General features: G+C 33.4%; 1 protein-coding gene across 2 annotated transcripts in view; it reads right to left on the bottom strand.

The window, feature by feature from the left end:
• The window catches only part of LOC129938780 (uncharacterized), a 75,029-nt gene that overhangs the window by 5,069 nt on the left and 46,302 nt on the right, over nucleotides 1-23,658 (bottom strand). Inside the window, exon 1 of one of the 2 annotated variants that reach the window (XM_056046525.1) lies at nucleotides 4,433-5,250. The exons of the other annotated variant lie outside the window; for it this stretch is intronic. Within the exon in view, the coding sequence (XP_055902500.1) occupies nucleotides 4,433-4,457 (25 nt within the window). The 5' untranslated portion in view covers nucleotides 4,458-5,250. Of the gene's footprint in view, nucleotides 1-4,432; nucleotides 5,251-23,658 lie in introns of those variants that run through there. 2 annotated transcript variants of the gene reach the window in all.

The raw sequence follows: 23,658 nt of genomic DNA, 5'->3' as shown, positions 1-23,658 counted from the left end.
TGGATTAGAAGATATAACGACGAGCTGACCTAGTAAGCAGAATTAAAGTCCAACGGATTAGATGGCTCGGTCATGCAGAATACCTTCCAGCCCGGAAGGTATTCGAATCCAATCCCGAGGGACGGCGCAGTAGAGGAACCGCGACTCAGGTGGCGCACTCAGGTGGGTGAAGACCTCAACCAACTTGGCGTGCGAAACTGGAGACAGCTAGCTAGGGACCAAACTGACTGGAGACGCATGTTGATTGAGGCCCAGGTCCGCCCATTCTGAAAACGCTTGACTATTTTTTGTTAGGTTATGTGAAATCGCTTATCGAAGCAGATCTTCATTGCATTATTGCTGAAATGCGGTCTCAAATTTACCCATATGGTTTAAAAAGTTCGTAAATTTGACTTTTCGCCTGGAATTAGTTGAAAATCAATCTAAAACGTTTGTAAAAATAAAGCAAAATTCTTGGACATAACATTTAAATATATCCGTTTTATCTCTACTTAAAAACTACCCGTAAAAAACACCCTTAATTCTTTTTTGTCCAATTTAAAAAAAATAATATTTTAAAAACCTTATGTGAAGCCATCAAAATCCATCGGTTTGATTAATTGCGAGGAACAAAAACTTTGATGATCTAGATTAAAGCATTTTATGTTCGAAAAATCCAAAACAAAATATTATAAAGCATTTCAATCATCAACTTGCCACTGTTTGGCGTACGGTGAGATTGGGCCTTATTATAAATAAAAAAAAACTACGCATCAGCCCGGTAATAACCAGTACCTAGTGACTTACAACTCTCAAACATTCCTGTGTACGAGTCATGATGGAGGGGACCCACTGTTTTTATGCCAAATCCGAAGCTTAACAGAGAAAGCACTTTTTATGACAAGGAATTACTTTTTTTTTATAATAAACAGGCACTCAAGGGGTTATTAATACCCTTAACATGTTTAAAGTTTAAACACAGTGTGAGCGTTAGGAAAATAGGGAAGGATTAAAGAGGAGATACCGATTCACATTAGTCTTAAAGTTTTGAATATCAAAATGATAGGGAAAAACAGAGCTGGGTAAAGAATTCCTCATTCTCGATGTGCGGTTAAAAAAAGAATCTCTATACTTGACAGTACGTCAGAAATTGAGCTCAAGGTTAAACTGATGTGCATTCCTAGAAATACGAGTATTACGGCTGAATTGTTTTAGGGAACGATAGAACACTGTTTAAAAAAATATCGGTAGAACAACGAAAGGCATGAAACATGGCGGCGTTGTTGAAGTGACGTAATTGTTTCGGTTATAGTTCTATCGCCTATCATTTTCAAAGCTCTTTTTTGGATCCTGTCCAAGATACTTAAACTTGTTTTAGAGGCACCTGCCCAAATATGCGAGTTATATTCAAGTTTTGCACGAATGAAGGCTTTATAAATTACAACCAGATCAGAAGAGGTGAAACATTTCTTGCACCGTTGGAGAAATCCTAAGCACCTAGCAGCATTTTTTGCAATATCGAATATGTGATCATTCCATAAGAGGTGATCTGTGATATTCATACCGAGTACTGAAAGTTGATTAGTTTCCTGGATGCAAGTGCCGCTCATGGATAGCGGCATCGGGGGTGGGTTACGCTTTAACGTCATGAGACAGCATTGAGTTTTCGAAGCATTAAAAACCGTGTAGGTTTTTGAAACCCCATTGTACAATGCTGTCGAGATCAGAATTTAATGAGCTTATCATACGCTGCCGTTGAAGTTCCACATCCGAAGGACAAGGATGAAAATCTAAAAACGAATATGAAAAGCTGAGGGTACTGTCATCAGCGAAACAATTTAGTGGGTTAGAAGTTTTAGACAAAAGATCATTTATGTATAAAAATAATGAAGAGCGTCGGAGACAAAACGGAGCCCTGGGGCACAAAAGCGTTTATTTTGTCAGATTTGAACCCGTCCAACACTACTTGAATTGAACGGTCCGAAAGGTAATTTCTAACCCAACGAAGAAGAGATTCTTCTATACCAAAAGCACGCATTTTCGATAAGAGAGCTTGGTGCCAAACTCTATCAAATGCTTTTGAAATATCAAGTGCAATAATCTTATTTTCTCCAAAACGGTGTAAAGATTTGTTCTACTATTCGGTGAGATAAACCATGAGATCTTCAGTGGACTTATTGCTACGAAAGCCATACTGCCGGTCATTAAGAAGCTTCCGTTCTTCAAGATATTTCTTAAGCTGATAATTAATCAGCGTTTCCATGACCTTGGAAAGAAGGGACGTGAGTGCTATTGGATGATAGTTAGAGGGGGTGATGATTCTCCTATTTTAGAGACAGGCTAGACAAATGCAGTTTTCCATCCACTCGGGAAGAGACCTGTAGAATAGGAGGGATGAAAAAGCTAACGCAGTGGTTTTGCCAGCGTTAAAGAACACCTTTTCAGACCAATAGGGGGAATACTATCCGGGCCAGCGGATTTGTTTATGTCAAGGTCTCTCAGTACTCTTGCAACTGCACAAGTGCGAATGAAGATTCGTCCCATAGAATCGTTTACGCACTCAAGAACAGGAGGACTCATGACACTCTCCGGTAGCGCAGAATTAACAGCAAACTGTGCTGCAAGCAAATTGGCTTTATCGATCGACCTCACATAGGGAGCGTCATTGTGGACAAGCGTTGGAACCGAGGATGACGTGGTGTTTCGTACGTTTTTTACAAATTACCAGAAATTTGTACTACCTTTGGGACATTGTAGTATTTTTTGACTTAATTTCTGGTCACGCAAAAATTTGGTTCGTCGAATGTGGCCGTTGCAAGTCTTTCTAGCTTGTTTGAACTCTTTCCGGTTTTTCTCAGTGGGGTTGGCTTTATAAATCATGAAACTTACATCTCTGACCCTAATTACTTCTCTACAAACCATGAGTTCTCTTTATAGGTTTGATTAATTTTACCCTAAAATCTCTCATTCCACAAAGAATTAAATTTGTTAACATATCTGCGCTGGAATCTACGTCACTATCGAGGAAGCATAGTGACCAGTTAAAGTTCCTGAAGAATTCATTGGGACTGTCGCAGTTGGCTTTCTCATATTTCCAAACGGTTCCCATAGGAATTTTCTGGGTTCTTTATACATGAGAAATTTGCAGATAAGATACAATGGTTTGATGTGCCTAGAGGCTGTAATACACTGATTGTGTATTTATTAGGGTCAGAGGTAAGAAACAAGTCTAGGGTGTTGACGTCAGGGATTCGCGTTGGCTCATCGACAAGCTGGGTTAATTGATTTAACTCAGCAAAGACCTCAACATACCTTTCTTCCGGTGTTGACTGGCCAGAATAAGGAAGCCAAGAAGAGTTGTGTACATTGAAATCACCCGCAATGACGATTTCAGTGTGAGGATAATAGGCAACAATATTGGCACTAAGCTAAACCCATTTAGATTAAATTACAAATGATCGTATGCGGCACAGAAATTCTTTCTAAGCCCACGAATATTGCTAAAATCAACTCTGAATTCATCCAGCATTATAATATTCAAAGACTAATAAAAACACAATTCGGACAGTTAACTATGATAAATAATCTGACAAGCTTCCAATTTGAACTTTTCAATAACAGATTTCCACTAGTGTTATGCCTTAGTAAAAAATCTGTATTAATTTTTCACAAAAGGCATTACTCGTGAAAAACAGGGTTCCTTTCATGATTGGACTTTACTTATTCGGAAATTAGGCTGGTAAAATTGATACTATCGAGCTGATTGCGCTATCGATCAAATGTTTAATGACCACAACGGTTATTTCCTGACCGTGTTATTTTTCCAAGAGGATCCGTGATCTAGCGATTCAACCCTTTTTGACTTCATTCTTAGAAACCGAGCTAAGGATAAATTGAACGCAAGTGCTTCAAAATCGATTAAAGACCTTAAAGACGGAATTCACTCTATTATCGATGAAACGAAGCCGTAAATTTGCGAATTGGTGATGGAAAATTTCTTAAAAAACTTAGTTTTTTTTTAAACATGACAATAAAACTGCATCACATTAGGTTAGCCATAGTTTAAAAAGAATCATTTCATCACGATGGCGAATTTAATTAAAACAAATTAACGTAATTTTCCCTCAACATCAACCCAAACAATATTTCACTTAAATTTTACAAAAATAAATCGTTCGCTAGATATTTTCTTTTTATAATAAATGTTCTCTTTTGACTTCACATCAAGAAAATGCGTTACATGACACCTTACATGCAATTCGGATTGAATCTCAAAAACAAACAACATTTTAATGAAACACTAATTTTTGTTTTTGTTTTAAAGAGAAAAAATCATCAATTTTTTAAGAGAAATATTATTGATCTCTTCCAAAATGTAAACTCTCTTAAACAATCTCAGATAGAAATCTTAAAAAGAATGTTGTTAATGAATTGAAATTTTTAAAATAATTACCGTTAAATAAAAACTCCGGTAACATTATAAATAAATGTAGTTCACAAAAACACAACAACAAATACTAAAAACTCCACGAAAAACAACTTGCATCCATTTTGTATTTTTTGAATTTTTAAGTTCCGGAAGCTTAAGTTTTACTGTTAATTTCGAAAATAAGGGAACTTCCTCTCTTTTGAAATTCGATTCCCGGTTTGTTGATAAAGTCGTATGAGTGCTGTTTGTTGAGTGTGCGGATATTTCCTATTTCGGTAAAATTCAAAACTGACCAAACCGAAATTCTTCGATAAAGTTTTAAATTTCTTTTTCTTTTTTATTTAAATTTATTTTTTTTTAGTTTAAATTGTTTTGTATTTATTTTTGTATTTTATTGTTATTGTTTGAAATCACGGTGAATGATTTTTGAAATGCAAGACACGTGACCGTTTTGTTGTTTGTAAACACTTGAGTATTTTGAGAAATTCCTCAGGTAAACGTATTTAAAGGTAAAGTCTTATTTTTTGTTTTATCAAAGTCTATCTTTTTTTAAGTTCAAAACCGACAACGTCTGTTAGATGATTTAATTTTTTTTTTCAATTTCCGCCCGTACGCGTTGACATCCAAAACGCAACTAAGACCGTTCCGAAAATATATCCACCTTAGATGGACGTCGTCTTTTTTGATGACGGCCATCCCGTTGAGTATGTCTTCACTCTTCTTTCTCATCTCTCTGTTATCGTGCCTCGTCAGGTTGTATATTCTACAGAACCGTCCTTCGTCGTCGTCGGTCGTATCGTTTGCAACCATAGTCCAAAAGGCAAAAGCTCAGTTAAATAGAAAAAAAAACAACAACACAACAAAAAATACACACTACAATAGGGAGCGTATTTTCGAAAAGTGTGAGCGAAGCGTTTCTAACATTCTATTTACACCAAAAAACCACAGTACGGCTCGGACGGATCTCGCTGGCTATAGCAAAGCATCCGATGTCCAATCGGAGATGATTTTTAGATTTTTTTTTTGAGCATACACGGAGCCGTAAATACAGAAGGCTTTTGTGATCTTTTTAGGTTTATTTCTAGACCCTCTAAAATATCATATTCAATTATTACGTGTGTCGGGAGTAAACGAGAAAGAGCTACAGGAATAGAATGAAAAGTAGTTTTGCCAGATCATCTCATCACTGAAACTGATGACGACATAAAATTGAAATAAGCACGCCGCACTGTGATGCCGACTAACGTACATATTTTTGAGGCGGCCGGTACGGTTGGCTGGATACTCGACAATCTTATCAGTGGTGTATTTTTGTTTTGTTTTTGAAACTTTGAAACAAAAACAGAAAAATGCAAGACTTGTGCGCCAGATTCTTGTTTTATTTGTTTTTATTTTTGAAAAAAGTTATTTTTGTGCTGAAAGAGAATTTCGTCGAGAATGAAATGTTGAACAATCGCCTAGAGTTTCATTTGCATTATGGATGAAGAAGAAAAAGGCAATCTTTTTGGCTGATTTCTTATACCAAATATGGCAAGAACATCGCGTTTATGGCAAAATATTTATAAATACAATTTGACGGTAGTAGAGGATCGGGAAACGAATGATGAATATCACTTTTGTAATAGGGATTTCCTTTTTTAATGAACAAACTTATGGAATGCTTATTTTTTATTGAGGTTTTTGTTTACTTGAGATAGGCATATGGGGGCGTATACGTGCTATTTTGTTTATTTATTAAAATATCAAATAATGATCCTTGAGTATGACTTTAAGTGAATGGAAGATATTACGACTAGTAAAGATTTTTGATAGAAAAAAGATTACGTTTGTCCTTATTGTTTTTATAGGGTCTTACAATAAGAGGTTTTATTTTATTTCGATAAAAACGATTTATTTAGTTATGGTCTGTTTAATGGTAAATGAATATTTAGGAAACAAACAATGAAAAACAATTTCAACAAAAAGGTGCCACATCTGCGGGTGCTTAACGACGCGACGACCCAAAAGTGCTAGGAGGTGGGACTGCAATATTTTTACCATTTAATAGATTTCAGTGAGTTGTATCGTTTCTTCTTGTAAGAATGGCGTGGATTTTACTTGTCAAATTCCAAATGAGCCAGCTGCAAAATAGCGGGCTATTTAATAGTTAAACCTCTCATAAAAAACCTTAAACATACAGCAAAAGTTCATTTAATATCAGTGTTAATTAATTAATGGAAACTCGATTTTTAAACTTAGGCAAAATCATAAAAATTATTTTTATTCAAATTTGAAAAAAAAATTATATAAATTTTATACTTTTCCAAACAGCAGAAAATACCAGCCAAAGAGGTACCTCTAGAATAAAATGGTATGACCAAAGAGGTGTTGCTTATAAAAATGAACTCAAATCATCATAATACCAAAAGATTCAATCTAAGAACTCTGAAAATGTTAAGTTTGAGCCAAAAAAAACTTAGTTTGATTAACCTTGTTTTATGGCTAGGCAAAATGCTCTTAAAAATCTTAAAAGCTTTAGGAAACTAAACCGAAATATGTCGTAGAAACTCCTATGATGCCAACAAAAAATATAGGATTTTATGTAAAACTAAAAAAACAAGCTCATTTCGTTGGCCTTACTAGGAGTCTTGAATCTGTTTCTTCAGCCCGAGAGTTGTTGAAGATTGCTAAGGAAATACGCGGACAGTCGATTTAAACCAAAACGTCAGTAAAATTAATTGAATTTAAAATGCATTTTGAAAGCTTACTCTTGCAATCAAATGATTGAGCTACTATATCAAACGCTCTTCCTCAGCAACATGTTAAAGAGTTAGATTACCCCATTGAGCTGCACGAGATATATTCTGCTATATATTCACCAAAGGATCTGAAAACTCTTAGTTTTGATGGAATAGTGTCCGCATTTTATAAAAATGTCCATCTCTAATTGTGAAAATACAGAAGTTATTCACTGAGATTCTTGAAACTGCAATGCTACCATCATCTTTCACAAATTTCATTATATAACCACTGTTCAAGAAGGGAGAAGAGCTTGTTTAAAAAAAAAACAACATTATCAATAAATTTCAAGCTGCATATAGAACCAACTATTTTACTGTGGACCGACTCGACTCTGCCAAAAGATAAAACTGCGCTTTTGATAGCGTTGACAGGGATGTTCTTATTTATAAGCTATTGACTCTAGAAATATGTTCGAAGATATACTGGCTACTATAAAGTCTCTTTACAAGGATACTACTGCAGCTGTTTGGGATGGTTCGTGTTTGTCAGACATCTTCCCCACGAAGAAAGGTGTTCGTCATGGATGTGTGCTAAGCTATCTTCTTTTCGTTTTGTTTTTAAATGATCTTCATGCGGAACTTCCAATCGTTATTGTTTTAGACGATCTTCAAATTAACTTATATGCGGATGATATTGTACTGTTGTCAGATAATCCTTCCAATTTGCAACAGCTAATTGAGGATTTTAAGACTTACCTCTATCAATGGAATTTTGAAATAAATCTTGATAAGTCGGAAATAGTAATGTTTTGCAATGGTGGATGAAGAGCAGACTGCGAAAATGGTTTTACAATAATTTTGAAATAAAGGTGTCTAATCAAAACAAATATCTTGGCAAAGTGTTTAATTACAACATGTCTTGGAATGAGCATTTAACAAACAGATTGGGAGCATCTTAATATTCCATCAATGCAACGTGGTCGAGACTGCTGCTAGACAATACCGTCCAACACTCAACAAAGCTCAAAATATACAATTCCGCCTCAAAAGCTATTATGTTGTACTGTGCTCAAGTTTGAGGATACCGCGAATACAACCAAGTTAACAATTTTTTAAAGCTCGCTGCGGGATCCTTAATATCAATGATAGAGCCTTCCAAGGAGATACAGATGGAATATGTACATTATGTAATATGGATGAATCGGAAAATAAGGGGTGATTTTTTGAGGTTAGGATTTTCATGCATTAGTATTTGACAGATAACGCTTGATTTCAGACAAGCCGAACGATCTGCCACAACGTCGAATTTTCAGTGAAAGGGCCCTAGAAAAGTTGGCAGAAAATCCGCTTTTTTATCGACAAATTTTGTTCAGCGATGAGGCTCATTTCTGGTTGAATGGCTACGTAAATAAGCAAAATTGCCGCATTTGGAGTGAAGAGCAACCAAAAGCCGTTCAAGAACTGCCCATGCATCCCGAAAAATGCACTGTTTGGTGTGGTTTGTACGCTGGTGGAATCATTGGACCGTATTTTTTCAAAGATGCTGTTGGACGCAACGTTACGGTGAATGGCGATCGCTATCGTTCAATGCTAACAAACTTTTTGTTGCCAAAAATGGAAGAACTGAACTTGGTTGACATGTGGTTTCAACAAGATGGCGCTTCACGCCACACAGCTCGCGATTCTATGGCCATTTGAGGGAAAACTTCGGAGAACAATTCATCTCAAGGAATGGACCGGTAAGTTGGCCACCAAGATCATGTGATTTGACGTCTTTAGACTATTTTTTGTGGGGCTACGTCAAGTCTAAAGTCTACACAAATAAGCCAGCAACTATTCCAGCTTTGGAAGACAACATTTCCGAAGAAATTCGTTACCCAAAATTGGACTTTCCGAATGGACCACCTAAGACGCAGCCGCGGTCAACATTTAAATGAAATTATCTTCAAAAAGTAAATGTCATGGACCAATCTAAGGTTTCAAATAAAGAATCGATGAGATTTTGCAAATTTTATGCGTTTTTTTTTTAAAGTTCTCAAGCTCTTAAAAAATCACCGTTTACTTTATACTTTACTGTGCACAAAACGTACAGAAGAAAATTTCTTGGCAGCAGCATGCTTTCTCATTCTCAACTTCTCAACATTCTTAATTGCTACTGCTACTCATACTTATATTACTTTTTAAAAGCGTTAATTACATATCGCAATCTTATAAGTGAATTTTCATAACATATGTATGTAGCTTAATCTGCTTACTAAGCTTATGTATTTTTTAAATATCCTTTTTAGCCTGACAGGCAACTTAAAGTTACTGTCAAAACTAATTTTTAACTACCAGTACTCATTTTTTTTTAAATCTTATTGAAAATAAAATTATATATCTATCTGTCTATATACTTTTCCAAATACTGCAGATAGTTCGTAACTTATAAACGGGCTTTTCTGTTTCCCGTCATTGCTGATCTTCAAAAGTATGGGAAAAATCAAAAAGGGTGCAAGGCAGAAACAACAACATCATGAAAAAAGCGATTAATTATCAGCTTGACTAAAATTCTACTCTATTAGCAGCTGAAGTAAGAGCCCAAAGATGAGTATCAGCCAGAATAACAACGCTTCAAAGGTAAATTCAAAAAAGTGATACTATCCAGAGAATATAACTAAAAAATAAACATTTGAGGAAAGTCGACTTATATTACGTCACTCGAACACCCCCGCAATATTTCATGCCTTTCGTTGTTCTACTGATATTTTTATAAGCAGTTTTCTGTCGAATTAGCCAGTTGCATTCCCTCCCTCAAACAATTCAGCCGTAATACTCGTACTTCTAGGAATGCTCATTAGGGTGGAGCGTCAATGTATGGAGAAATAAAAAAGTTGCTGTATTAAATTCGAATACCTCCTAGCGAGTTCTTAATTTTAATAATTCTACATTAAAAAAAAATAATTCGGATAAAGTCTTTAGCCCTCTACCTGAGCTCAAAGTTTCGACTCATATTGAAAAATAGTGCTTTTTTCGTTTGATTTATATTCATCCACAAGTGTGAAATAACTTCATATTTATTCATTTATGAAATAAAACACAAAAATTATGATATTATTAGCTTTATATTGATAAAAAACACAAAAAAAAACTTAGTAATAAAAACTTAAAAATTCATAAATAATTCAAAAACTAGCCTTAATATACCTTCATTTTTACTGTTTAATGTTAAAATTGGGGCGACTTTCCATTACAGCAGCACGAATTTCCTTCTGATTTTTTTTTTACAGTTCGATAGGGGTCTCAATAGAACATGTTTTAAATATTAGGGCGAGGAAACAACTTTAAGTCATAAAAAAAAATATTTTATTTTTTGGACTTAACCCTACTTTTTTGTATTGCATTTTTTGAGCCTAAAACAAGTTTTTTTTTAATTGATAGCACGGCGTACTAATAGCTAGGTATGTAAGGGGGGTATGCTGCCCCCCTGAAGCCCCCCTGCTTGGGGTCACTATAGGATTTAGGGTGGGTGCGAGTTTGGTATAAGCAAAGTACTTTTCCATTTGAGCACTAAAATAAAAGAAATTACCAAGAAAAAAAAACAAGTATGGCAACACTGAACAAAAATCAGAGAAGAAATGTCAAAATCAACCATTTTAGATGTGGCAACATAAAGCCATAGAATTCTATTGGCAGTTGTCAACCACCTAGAGTGTGCCATTTTTCATGGGTTTCTGTTGGAGAGATTTCTAGGACAGGATCCTTTACTTATAGCGTCACACATTTTAAACAAATATTTTTGATCCGTACTTAAACTATCCGTACTTAAAGTATCTTGCATGTTCGAAAGGCCCTACGAAATTTACTTCTATCTATGACGTTTTCGACATTTGCTGTGGTTTCCAAGCCAACATCCTGTGAGACTGCACTCGCAACTGCTGCTGCTGATCGATCCGAAATACCGTATTGATCACAAACTCTTTCCAAATTTGGAAGACATAACCGATTTCTTACAATAATTTCTTGGCATTTTGAAGAAGTATTTGGCTGTGGGTCATCATCATAATTAGTAGGTGGGCACACTGGAGGTTTTGATTGAGATCTTGATCCTGAATATTTGTGCTAATTGATGATGTCGTCAAAGTTTCTTGTGTTAGTAACTTCTAACTTGATTTATTTTTCTCAAACTTTTTTGCTTTAGTTTTTTGGTTTTCAAAAGGTCCAACCCGCCTTTAGCCATTTTGTCATTTCTTTGATCTAAAAGAAAAGATCTTTCTAGTAGGGGAACTTTCTTATCTCTTGGACAAAAACAGTTATTTAAATGTACGCATTTGCACGAACAAATATCAAATAATTTAGTAAGAGATTTATTCTTCCAGTCTTGTAAGTTGTTTTTATAGTTTTCACTTTGTTTCGATTTTTGGTATCTCAAAAAATGCAAATATTTATCATAGATACTTTTCATTTGTTGTTTTACGCGTTGTATTGCCACTGAAGGCAAAGATGCAGTCTTCCAAACGTCAATAATGTCAAGTCCTAGGGTTTCAAATATCTGTATGATAGATGGCAGCTTTCCATTATTTTTATTTTTTTGTTCATTTCTCACAAAAATTATGTGTTTTATAACGTCAGCAATTGTCGGTAACACTCTTTTATTTATAAGGCACGTTGCTCCAAAGATATGACAGCCAGAATCTTGTCGAGTTACGCGCTTCAACATTTTGAATTGTAGGTATTTGATAGAGAAACGCAATCGTGTTGCTTCTTACCAGTTCAATGAACGACAAAGCTTAAATAATTATTGCACTCTTAAATAAAGACAGATGCAATCTGTAGGGTGGTCCGCGAAATCCATTTTTCGTCGACCACCAGCTGCACTTGCGACCGATCAACCAAATCAGAATATTTAGTAAAATCAAACGGTATCCTCGAGCGGCGTCAGAAAATCATTTCCAATCCGACCACCAGTTGCACTTGGGACGATCAACCAAATCGGAACCGCACTACGAAATTCTATACATTCGATTGGCGCGAGAAAAAATTTCTCATCGAATAAGTACCTACCTGCTGCATTAAAGACCGACACCAAGAAACAATAAATTGCAATAACAAAACCATGTGAGAACCCTTTTTTCTTCCGGTTCAGTCGCTCAAAAAAAATAAACGATTTCATAATGCAGAAATATTAAAATTTTATTCTATGACTTGGTAGGTATTCAAAAAAAAAATGGCTTCAGGTAGTTTCTAAGGATGCTTTTTAACAAATATCTTGAGAACGGCTCATCGCAATTTCAAGTTTTTAGTGTTATTTCCATGTAAAATTAAATTGGCTTTCTTTTTTGTCAAGAACACTTTTTTGTATTATTTATACTTTTAGAGTTACAGAGCCGACAAAGTTTGCCTTTTTTTCAAAACTTTGAGCTGTGGTGGAGGGCTACGAAAAGTGAAAAATATTTTTTTTCTTATTTTTACGTATAGTTAACGAAATTATGGAATCTTTAAAGGTATTCGAAAATCGAAAATAAAAATTTGACCCTCCACCCTAATGTTCATCAGTTTACCCTTGAGCTCAGTTGCGGACGTCAAGTATAGAGATTCTTTTTTTAACCGCACATCGAGAATGTGGAATGTTTTACCAACTCTGTCTTTTCCTATCATTTTGACATTTAAAACTCTAAGACCAATGTGCATCGGTATCTCCTCTTTCATCCTTCCCTATTTTCCCAAAGCTCGCACTGTGTTTAAACTTTAAACATGTTAAGGGTATTAATAACCCCTTGAGTCAACTATATAAAAAAAAATATTTCCATGATCTGAGAAAATATGAGCTTATTTTGAAAAGAAATATTTGCTGGAACAGTCATTTGCAAAAATGAGAAACATTTTTGAACCTCTGTATTGGATACTCCAAAAAGTCAATTTCCCCATTCACTCTTCGAGACAAGGGTTTTTAGAAGTTGAATTCATTTAGAAGTCATGGAACTTTTGCCATGTTCTGTATATTTACCGCACTTTAACATAATTGAGAACGTTTGGCCATGGCTTTTCCATAGTGTTCATGAATTAACAGACAATTTGAAGGCAAGAACACCTTAATCAATGCTTTTCGTGATTCCGGGATCCAAATTTCTTGTATTTATTAAAAAAAATTCAATGTTTTTATTCTAAACCGTCATATAAAGGTTTCATCCGAAAATGGCCGACACAGTCATTACTAATGTAGAAAACGTTACAACTAAATGTTGTCAAACCATGAAATCTAAACATTTCAGTCATTTTTTTTCTTTCTAAAATTTTGCATGTGGCCTTATCCCACTGACGTCCTTTCCAAGTAGTAAAATTTTCCCGATACAACACTTCCACGAGCTACAAAAAACAAAAATCGATTCCAAAATGTGTGTTCTTATCCTAGTGGTTGGCAGTAATGTCAGATCAATCTATTCCCTATTATTGGCAGCCAAATAATTTGTCTGTTAACACAGTTGGCAGATTTTATTCCAAAGCCTTACAGTTTTGAAAGTCAGATATTAAGCAGAAGCTTTATTATATTATGACAACCAAGAACATGTTAGCAGTGTCAGATGTCTTAAATATTTTTCGCAATGTTCAGACAACATAAATGTCACTGTAATAAAGTTCAGACTTTAGTTGAATGAGAAAAGACAAACAATTTCAGCTGTCATTTTGACATAAGGAGACTTGACTTGATAGTAAAGGAGATTTTTCTTGCTTACTTTCCATTCAACTCTCCAATAAAGTTGCATTAATTAAAAGGCAATTTTGTTGGCAGCTTATCCAGACGGCAGCGGACGAATTCTTGAGATGGAATCAACGGTGTCGTCTATGCCTTAGTGGCGTCTAAGGTTGAACTACTTAGTGAACACCTTATAGGGCTTCTCCGGCATATTCGGAGCCCCAGCCTTTAAGGACCGGTTTCCCCGTTCTTGGAGTTATACCAAGGTTGGTTGTGCCATCGGAGTGACTTCCTGGCCAAGTTAAAAAAATACCTTAGTTGCGAAGCATGAAACAAGCCTCGGATACGGACTTTACTTAATAGTTAGGGAAATTTTTCTTGACTAACTTTTCACTCAACTTTCTATTAAAGTTGCCTTCATTGGAAGGTAACTTTTTGGCAGCTGGCCAATCTGAGACTAGAGACTTCCCTTACTTTCAAGTCTCTTATAGCGTCTGATTAAATATTGCTTTTCCGGATTGACAAGGAAACTATTTACAGAAAACATTAAATGGAGTTGTGCAAAAAATAAATAATAGAGCATTAAAGTTCAGCTTTCAGTTGAACTAAATAGCATGATCAACTGTCATTTTTATAGAAGTAGACTTGACTAAATAATTAGGGAGATTTTTCTCTATTAACTTTCCAGTAAACTTTCCATTAAAGTTGCCCTGATTGGAAGGTAATTTTTTGCCAGCTGGCAAATCAGAGACTAGAAAATTCCCTAACTTTCAAGTCTCTTATGGTGTCTGAATCTGCCCAATACAAGCTTGACTTACCTTCAAGAATCTTATGTCATATAAACCTGCCCAATATTTTAACACAAACATCTAAGTGCTTAACATTATAAGAAATTTGTGACCATCTCTGACAGAACTGACATTGTGTATGAACTGACAAACGTCAGTACTTACATACGTAGCTGTAAGTGATGAAAAAAAAACGTTTTTCGTGCCGTTAAAATTCAAATAAAAGTAATCACTCATTTAGAAGATTCCAAAATGTTTGCGGATATTGAAAAATTTTGATCCTACTTTTGTAATTTCTGAAGTAGGTTGATATTGTCTAACAAATGTCAACAAGATATCTTTAATTTAATTCATTTGAGGTGACATAGTATAAAGTTTTTCAAATATAGTATACATTTCGAATAGCCCGCTATTTGGTCAACTGTCACTTGCTTGTCATATTTTGACATTTGACAAGTAAAACTGCGCCATTATTAAAAATGCAACGACACGTGCGTGTACATTGTTCCTTGCGAAGATTTTGGCTTCATTGATGTTTAAAAAATGGGAGCCATTTTCTTATTGTACATTTTTGAAGTTAATGTAGATCTTTGATAAATAAAATAAATACAAATTAATAAAACAAAAAATGTAAATAAAATATGCATGTGTGCATTTTTCGAATAAAAAACCCATAAAATTGAAATACATATAAATATTTAAGAAAATAAAATAAAAATAACACACTACGATATTCCTTCCTCGATTGGCCAAAAATAACCACAACTACAAGAAAAAAGATTCAATTTTGGTTTTGGCCACTTGTTGAAGTCAACACACAACTTTTTGGGGTACCAGTTTGTTTTTCTTCTTTGTTTTCATAAACGGTGACGCATTTCACGAAATCAATTAGCTCGTCGTAAGTGCGTTGATTCATGGCTTGCAAGTTAGGGTTGCCATATTGAATTAATGCTTCCGTGCAAAATTAGTTAAATAATAATCATGCAAAAATGCAGTTCACTTTTCATTAATAAACTATGAGTAAAGACTGAAATATCCTCAAGTTCTTATCAACGTTTCAGGACATCGACTTCTAAGGGAATTAATTTTGATATTTTGTCTGCGAAAAATTAATTTCACCGGAATAAACTCACGGAATCTGGGTTGGGGACAAATTTTCATAGACAATATACCAAGAGGGGAAATTTTGAATTCCCCAGTAAGACCCTTCAAAATGTCGGTTCAAACTTTCTAGTCCTCCAAATTTCAATTACCAATTTTTGTCTGAACCTTGATTAGCGATACAATTAATACCAAAGTCTATTTTTTAAAGTTTTCGAAACTTTAAACAGTTGGAAAACATCTGCTATTCAAATTTGAATTATGACATTTATATATTATGCCTGGCAACCCAGTTCCAATTTGATGGGAAAATAATGAGAGTTTTGAAAGTAAAATCTCTTTTCGAAACAACATGACAGCGCGTTTTATTGTGTGAATTTTCCTTAGGTTTTTTTGTTTGTTCTGGGAAAGAGGGTTTTCACTCAAATCTCATTTTTGTGTATCATGAACATTTTATATGTCTGACAAATGATTTCACTTTATTTTCTTCTCGCTTTGGTAGGTATTTGATCTTGTGAGTTTATTTTTCCCCCATTTCCCGATATACATTCCGACAAGAAATGAACATTGTGTCATACGTACCTACAGATCCGTCGCTCGTCGAGTCGCGTCGCTTCTCGGTCGATCCTCACGATCACGAGCTTATTTTTTTTTGTTTTTCAAAATGAGAGAAAAGTTCTTAATTTGGAACGCAAGTTTTCGAAATATGAGTAAGTTGCCTAAATTTGGTAGATAGCAGAATGCGGCTTTAATTTCGCATTGCTACCTTTGGCAGCATCAGTATTTAGGAGAGTAGTGGTTTTTGAAATCATTTATGTTTTTGGTCGTATGGTTTGTGGTGTGGCGCGGCGGCGAGATTCTATATTTCAAAAAAAGAACGTTTCTGCGTGAGTGTGCTCTAATTTTTGTTTTTTATTTATATTTTATTTTTTCACCGAAAACAGGGTAGAATGGAAGGTGATCGTGTGACTTTTGAATTTAGGAGTGTGTATTTTTGGAGTCTTTTTTCAGATTTCTTATGAGCTTCGTTTGCGTTGCGTTGCGTATGTCTCTTTTAGTCATGATGATTATATCGGATATTAGGAAATTTAAATGGAAATTGACAAGCTGTCAAAAAATTTCGGATAGCTGTCAGTTTGAGTTGAGTTGGTTGGCGTTTTTAATCAGTTTACTGAAATGACTGACTGACACTTGGAAGAGAGGTGGTGTTATTTTAACTTGACCTAGTAAACTAGTGAGGAGATTTTTTTTTAAATGAAATTTTATTTGATTTATTTTTAAAGCGATGTAGACCAAAAATAAAAATAGAAAGAAAAGAAAGGAACGAAATATGGTAAATTGTAAGTGACTTTTTTGTAAAGTGGGAGGGAGCATTTTATTAAGATATTTTATTTGTAAAATAAATTTCCACGAGGGTAAAATTCACTAAAGCAACGACACGTGATAGTTTTTAGAAGGTAGGAATTGCCTTATTTATGATTCACACGAGGCAATGGTCGCGTTCAGCGATCAATCCAAAGCTGTGTTGTCGCAATCGTATAGAAGAATAAAGGTGAAAAATAAATCATCTATTGTCAAACACAAATCTTAAGATAGCCCAAAGTTTTCGGCTTTCCAAATTGAGAAACAGCTAAATATGTTCAATAACATATTTTAAGCTCAGATGCAACCATTTAAAAAATAAATCATTAAATTATTATCTAAACGTGTAAACCCAAAATTTAAGTTTATGACAGTTCTTAAAAACGTCTAAAAATTATAATAAACTATAAATGGATAAAATATTATTTATTTTCTTTTCCCATTTGAGTATTATTTATATAATTTAAAATAGTTCATAAACAAAACAAACAAAATAACATTAATATATTATTTAAATATTTATGTTTGCACAGGAAACACATTAAATATCAATTTTAAAACCATTCACCTTATTTTGGAAAAAAAACTATAAATTATTGGTAAATATTATAATATAAAAGCTCGAAATGACCATACAACTTTAATACTTGCATCACGCGTGACGTCTAGAGTAATCGGTCATAGATTTTGTTTTATTCGAATTCGATATCGACATAAATATTAACAAAATTGATAAAATAAAATTTAATACCTATGAGAGGTGTTTTGAAGTCTTACAAATATGGTAACCTTTACCAATTTTTATATTAGTTTGGAATTTTAATTTTATATTGAATGATTTTCTGATTTTATTGAACCCACGCATCAAACATTGATTTTTCGATTTCGAAGACAATGTGGCGGCGATGATGATGATGATGGTAATGATGACAAAGAGATGTTTTGATAATTTGTCATCACCCACAATTTTAAACTAAATTCATATAAATAAAGTCACAATTATTTTTGGAAAGTCTAGAGTTTCTGGAAATGGTTAAATGCTATTTTCAAAAGAAATAAATAAAATTAGAAGAAAATGTTTGAGTGTCGTTTGAGTAGGTTTCTTTTTTTACTTGTGATTAATACATAATAAGACAAAGGAGACAGCATTTTTAAATTTAAGTCAAATGACTTTGGCATACATTGGTCTAAGAATTTTGATCTTGAAATTATTTACACATATTAGATCGACGAGTGTAAGGAATTGGAATTAATCGCTTTTTTAAAGTCTCGACTTTATATAAATTTTGTTTAACAAAAAATGTATTCTACATGTGCAGATCGATTTGTTGACATTTTTACTTGGCAAGTTTTCCATAAGTAAAAAATTTCGAGATCAAGATTTTAATCAAACATGACAAAGACAGTAGTTCCGGTAAAAATTTTTTAGCCAAAAATCGACAATTAAAATTATCTCAAAATCGAACCTATGGATTTTTATTAAATTTTAGCTAAACATTTTTAACTTCCCATAGGAAGTTATTGTAATGGGTCCGATTTGTCAAATTGAAAATTTTGACATTTCTCGACGTTTCAAGGTTCCTTGAGTCGAAATAAAAGATTTTTAGAAAGATGTCTGTGCGTGCGTGTGTACGTACGTTCGTATGTCCGTATACGTCCGTACGTTCGTGACGTTTTTTTCGTCCTCCATAGCTCAACAACCAGAAGAGATATCGACTTCAAATAAATTTTGTTATACAGATAATAAGGCAGAAAGATGCAGAAAGGGCTCTCAACAAAATTGAGTAGGTGGTTTTTTTTACCATTGCAGTTTGAAAACCAAATCTACTAATTGATCATATTGCTTCTAAAACTGAAATTCCTATCAATGATATAAAGTGCTTCAAGTTAGTGAAAACCAACTCTGACCTGTCTAATTTGAAATATGTTAATTTTAAAATAAGTGTTCCATCTAACATGCTTTCTATTGCCATGGATCAAAAGCTTTGGCCTAGATCGGTCCAAATTAAAAAATTTATTTCGCGTAAAAAAAACGAAGCGACTCCGGGGAATACCGAAACAACGTAAATCCGGTATCTCTAGTACCTCCTGTTTCCCATTCTGCGTTACCTTCTAACATAAAAAACTTTTTCATATATTACCAAAACGTTGGTGGTTTACGAACAAATATTAATAACATTCGCCTAAATACATTATCATGCCAATACGAAATCCTAACTTTTACTGAAACTTGGCTTAATAATAAATTTCATAATTCTGAACTTTTTGATACTAATAATTATTGAGTCTTCCGCAAAGACAGATGTTTAGAAAAAACAAATCTAACAAGAGGTGGCGGTGTAATGATTGCTGTTAGCTCATCATTCTCCTGCTTTGAAATTAATCTTCCTTCGTCATCTTCAACTTTACCATCGAGCTTCGACATTGATCAAATCGCTGTGAGAGTTTTAATCAACAATAGTTGTGACTTAACTATATTCTTAAGTTATATACCACCAGGTAGTTCTCTTGAATTATATAAAATCCATATAAATAATTGTAGTGATATTATTAAATTATTAAATAGTAATCAACATGTAATTATTCTGGGCGATTTCAATCTGGGTAATATAAACTGGGTATGGGATCCTGATGAATTATGTCTATTTGCATCTAATATTAGTAATGAATGTGAATACGAGGTATCAGATTCTTTTTCAGAACTAAATCTTACTCAAATAAATAATTTTAAAAATAGTTTAAATCGTATACTTGATCTCATATTTATCGATAGTGAAATTGTTGCTGATGTCAAAAATTGTAACTATCCTATTTTTAAAAATAGTATTCACCACCTAGCCTTAAGTGTTAAACTTAGTTTCTATGACTATTTTAAACCTGTAATGGGAAGAGTAGTCAAATATGATTTCAAAAAATCTAATTTTGAAGGACTAATTAACCATTTAAATTCGTTTTCTTGGGACTATATCGTTCATAATTATGAGCTCGTGGATGCATATAATTTATTGCTGGGGACAATTAAAGAAGCAATAAACTTGTTTGTACCTAAAGTCGTTGTCTTTAATAATTCAAAGCCGCATTGGTGGAATAAACGTTTATCAAACTTAAATAACCAAAAAAATAAATCGTATAAATTATATCGAAATTCCGTCAATGATATTGCACTCCGGAGCAACTATCTACGTCTTCAAAAAGAATTCGATTTTTGACATAAATTTTTGTACAAGGATTATCTGTGTCGTACTGAATCTTCCTTGAAACAAAATAGTAAACATTTTTGGTCGTACATAAATAACAAAAAATGCTCTAACGGGATACCAAATTGCATGCAGTATTTAGGGACTACATCAACTAACTTAAATACCATATGCAACCTCTTTGCAAATTTTTTTCAATCGGTTTACTCCCCTCAACATGTTCCTCAAAATTATTCATCAGTTATAAGTGATAATTCCATCAATATAGGCAGCTTAAAGTTAAGCTGCAAAGATGTTGAGTCAGCTCTAAGGGATCTCAATGATGATAGTCAACCGGGACCTGATGGCATTCCACCAATTGTATTGAAAAACTGTGCTGTTGCTCTTTCAGGGCCATTAACTCTACTGTTCAATGTTTCTCTCGAAAAGGGCCTTTTTCTTGACGATTGGAAAATTTCCTATATTATTCCTATCCATAAATCTGGCTCTAAACAGGATGTTTCTAATTATCGTCCTATAAGTAAATTGTCTACGATTCCCAAAATTTTCGAGAAAATAGTTTATGATAAACTAACCTTTATTCTCAAAGAAACGATTGCGCCATCTCAACATGGATTTATAGCCGGAAGATCCACTACAACAAACCTATCTATTTTTTGTAACCAAATTACTAGAAATCTCGAAAATGGATTTCAAACTGATGTAGTCTTTACTGACTTTTCAAAGGCTTTTGATAGGGTCAACCATTTTATACTATTAAAAAAGATGGAATCTATCGGATTCCATTCTAATAGTTTAAAATGGTTTGCGTCCTATCTCATAGGTAGAACACAGTTTGTCCGCGTTAATGATTTACTTTCTGAAGTGATTCATGTAACTTCCGGTGTTCCTCAAGGAAGTCACTTGGGACCCCTTCTATTCCTGATATTAATCAATGACATACCAACGGTTATCAACAATTCTCACTGCCTAATGTTTGCGGATGATATTAAAATTTTCCGCTGTATCAAATCCTTGGACGATTGTCTTTTACTTCAAAGTGACCTTGAGCGCTTATCTGTATGGTGCACTGCTAACCAGCTTTTCTTAAATGTGTCTAAATGCCAATCTTTATCTTTCTCTCGTAGTCTTAGTCCAATTTGTTTTGAATACGAAATAAATAAAACAAAACTTACTAAGCTTAAAGAAAAGAAAGACCTAGGTGTAATATTTGATTACAAACTAAACTTCAACTCCCATATTGATTTTGTTGTTGCTAAAGCAAATACTATGCTAGGGTTTGTGATTCGCAACTCAAAAGAGTTTAAAGATCCATTTACCCTTCGGTCATTATTTTATGCTTATGTGAGATCTTCCCTAGAATACTGCTCAGTAATTTGGAATCCTTTTTATAAAACTCATTGTTTAAGAATTGAAAGGATTCAGAAAAAGTTTTCGCGAATTGTAGTTCATCGACTAAATTGGAACATTGAAATGCCTTCTTATGAAACCAGACGTAAACTGCTTGGTCTAACACCACTTGATATTCGCCGTCGGTATTTTTCAGTGGTTTTGTCCTTAGTCGATATATATGCTCCGTATAGGCAAACGCGATCTTCTACTCTATTTCATGAACCCTATCATAGAGTAAACTATGGTTTCAATGAGCCTCTAACTCGATGCATTAGAGAATCTAATATCATTTGTAATCATGTTGACTTCTTTTCCTACCAAAGTCGAGAATCTTTTAAAAAATATTTATTATATTTATTTCTTAATTCCTACACTGGTGGTTCAAGTTTTAGCCTTACATAATTTGATATTTTTATTTATATTTCACTTCTTTATTACTAAAGTTAAAACCTTGTTTCTGTAGTCTGTAAGATTATATTTTATTTGTTAATTATATTATATTAATCTGCTTGATGAATAAATAAATAAATAAACACGTATATTTTTCGAAAAAAATCAATATAACGGTTTTTTTATAAATCAATAAAACTGAAAAAAAAATTTGTCACCTCCAAAATTTACGACTGAAATATGATTTCATCTCTAAAACAATTTTGTGCAACGAAGAATAATGTTTTTGACATCTGATAAAATTTTGAGAAAAATCGAATTGACAGTTTTTTTTATAAAAAATAAAAATCTAAAAAAAACATTACTCAAAGTTGGTAAAAATTGAATATCGATTCAAATATCTTTTCAAAAACTTGAAATTTAGGCTTCAAGCTTATTTTATATTATAAGAAATATTGTTTTCAACATTTTGAAAAATGTTGAGAAAAATCGAATTGACAGTTTTCTTACAAAAAATAAAAACCTAAAAAAAATGTATAAAAGTTGATAAAAATTGATTTTCGACTCAAATATCTTTTCAAAACTTTGAGATATTGGCTTTAAACTACTTTTATCTTTCAAAATTAAAAACCGAAAAAAATTAACAAAAGTTGGTAAAAAATGATTTTCGACTCGAATATGTTTTAAAAATTTGAGACAATAACTTCTAACTAATTTTTACTTATAAGAAATATTGTTTTTAACCTTCGATAAAATTTTGAAAAAAATCGAATGGACAATTTTTTTTACAAAAAATAAAACTGTAAGAATAAAAAATAGTAAAACTTGGTAAAAAAATAGCTTTTCAAAAATTAAAAATATTGGCTTCAAACTTATTTTATTTCACAGAAAATATTGTCTTCGATATTCAGTCATTTTTATATAAAAATCCAACAGTCCAACAGTTTTCATACAAAATAAAATCTAAAAAAATAGTACGCAAATTTGGTAAAAATTAATACGAGTAAATATAGACAAACTTTTAAGCAAGACAATCGACAGACGGGATGTTAAGTAATCAGTGTGGGTCGCATCACAGCCTCTTTTATTTTTTTGGATTTAAAAACAAAATATTCAATTTCACTTCTTCAAAGTTCTTATACAGTGGTGGACAAGAATTCAGCACACTTGTTAAAGAAAATAAAAACCATTTAATTTTCAATTTGTTTTCTTATTATGAAATTCTTTATATTTTATTAACATAACATACATAGCACTATGTTTTCATAGTAAACGGTGATTTTTTAAGAGCCTGAGAACTTTTTTTAAAAAAAAAACTCATAAAATTTGCAAAATCTCATCGATTCTTTATTTGAAACGTTAGATTGGTCCATGACATTTACTTTTTGAAGATAATTTCATTTAAATGTTGACCGCGGCTGCGTCTTAGGTGGTCCATTCGGAAAGTCCAATTTTGGGTAACTTTTTCGAGCATTTCGGCCGGAATAGCCCGAATTTCTTCGGAAATGTTGTCTTCCAAAGCTGGAATAGTTGCTGGCTTATTTGTGTAGGCTTTAGACTTGACGTAGCCCCACAAAAAATAGTCTAAAGGCATCAAATCGCATGATCTTGGTGGCCAACTTACCGG

Source organism: Eupeodes corollae, chromosome 1 (assembly GCF_945859685.1).
Source record: "Eupeodes corollae chromosome 1, idEupCoro1.1, whole genome shotgun sequence".
Taxonomy (NCBI): Eukaryota; Metazoa; Arthropoda; class Insecta; order Diptera; family Syrphidae; genus Eupeodes; species Eupeodes corollae.
Note: the sequence above shows the minus strand (reverse complement) of the source record. Positions and strands in the feature narration are given on the sequence as shown.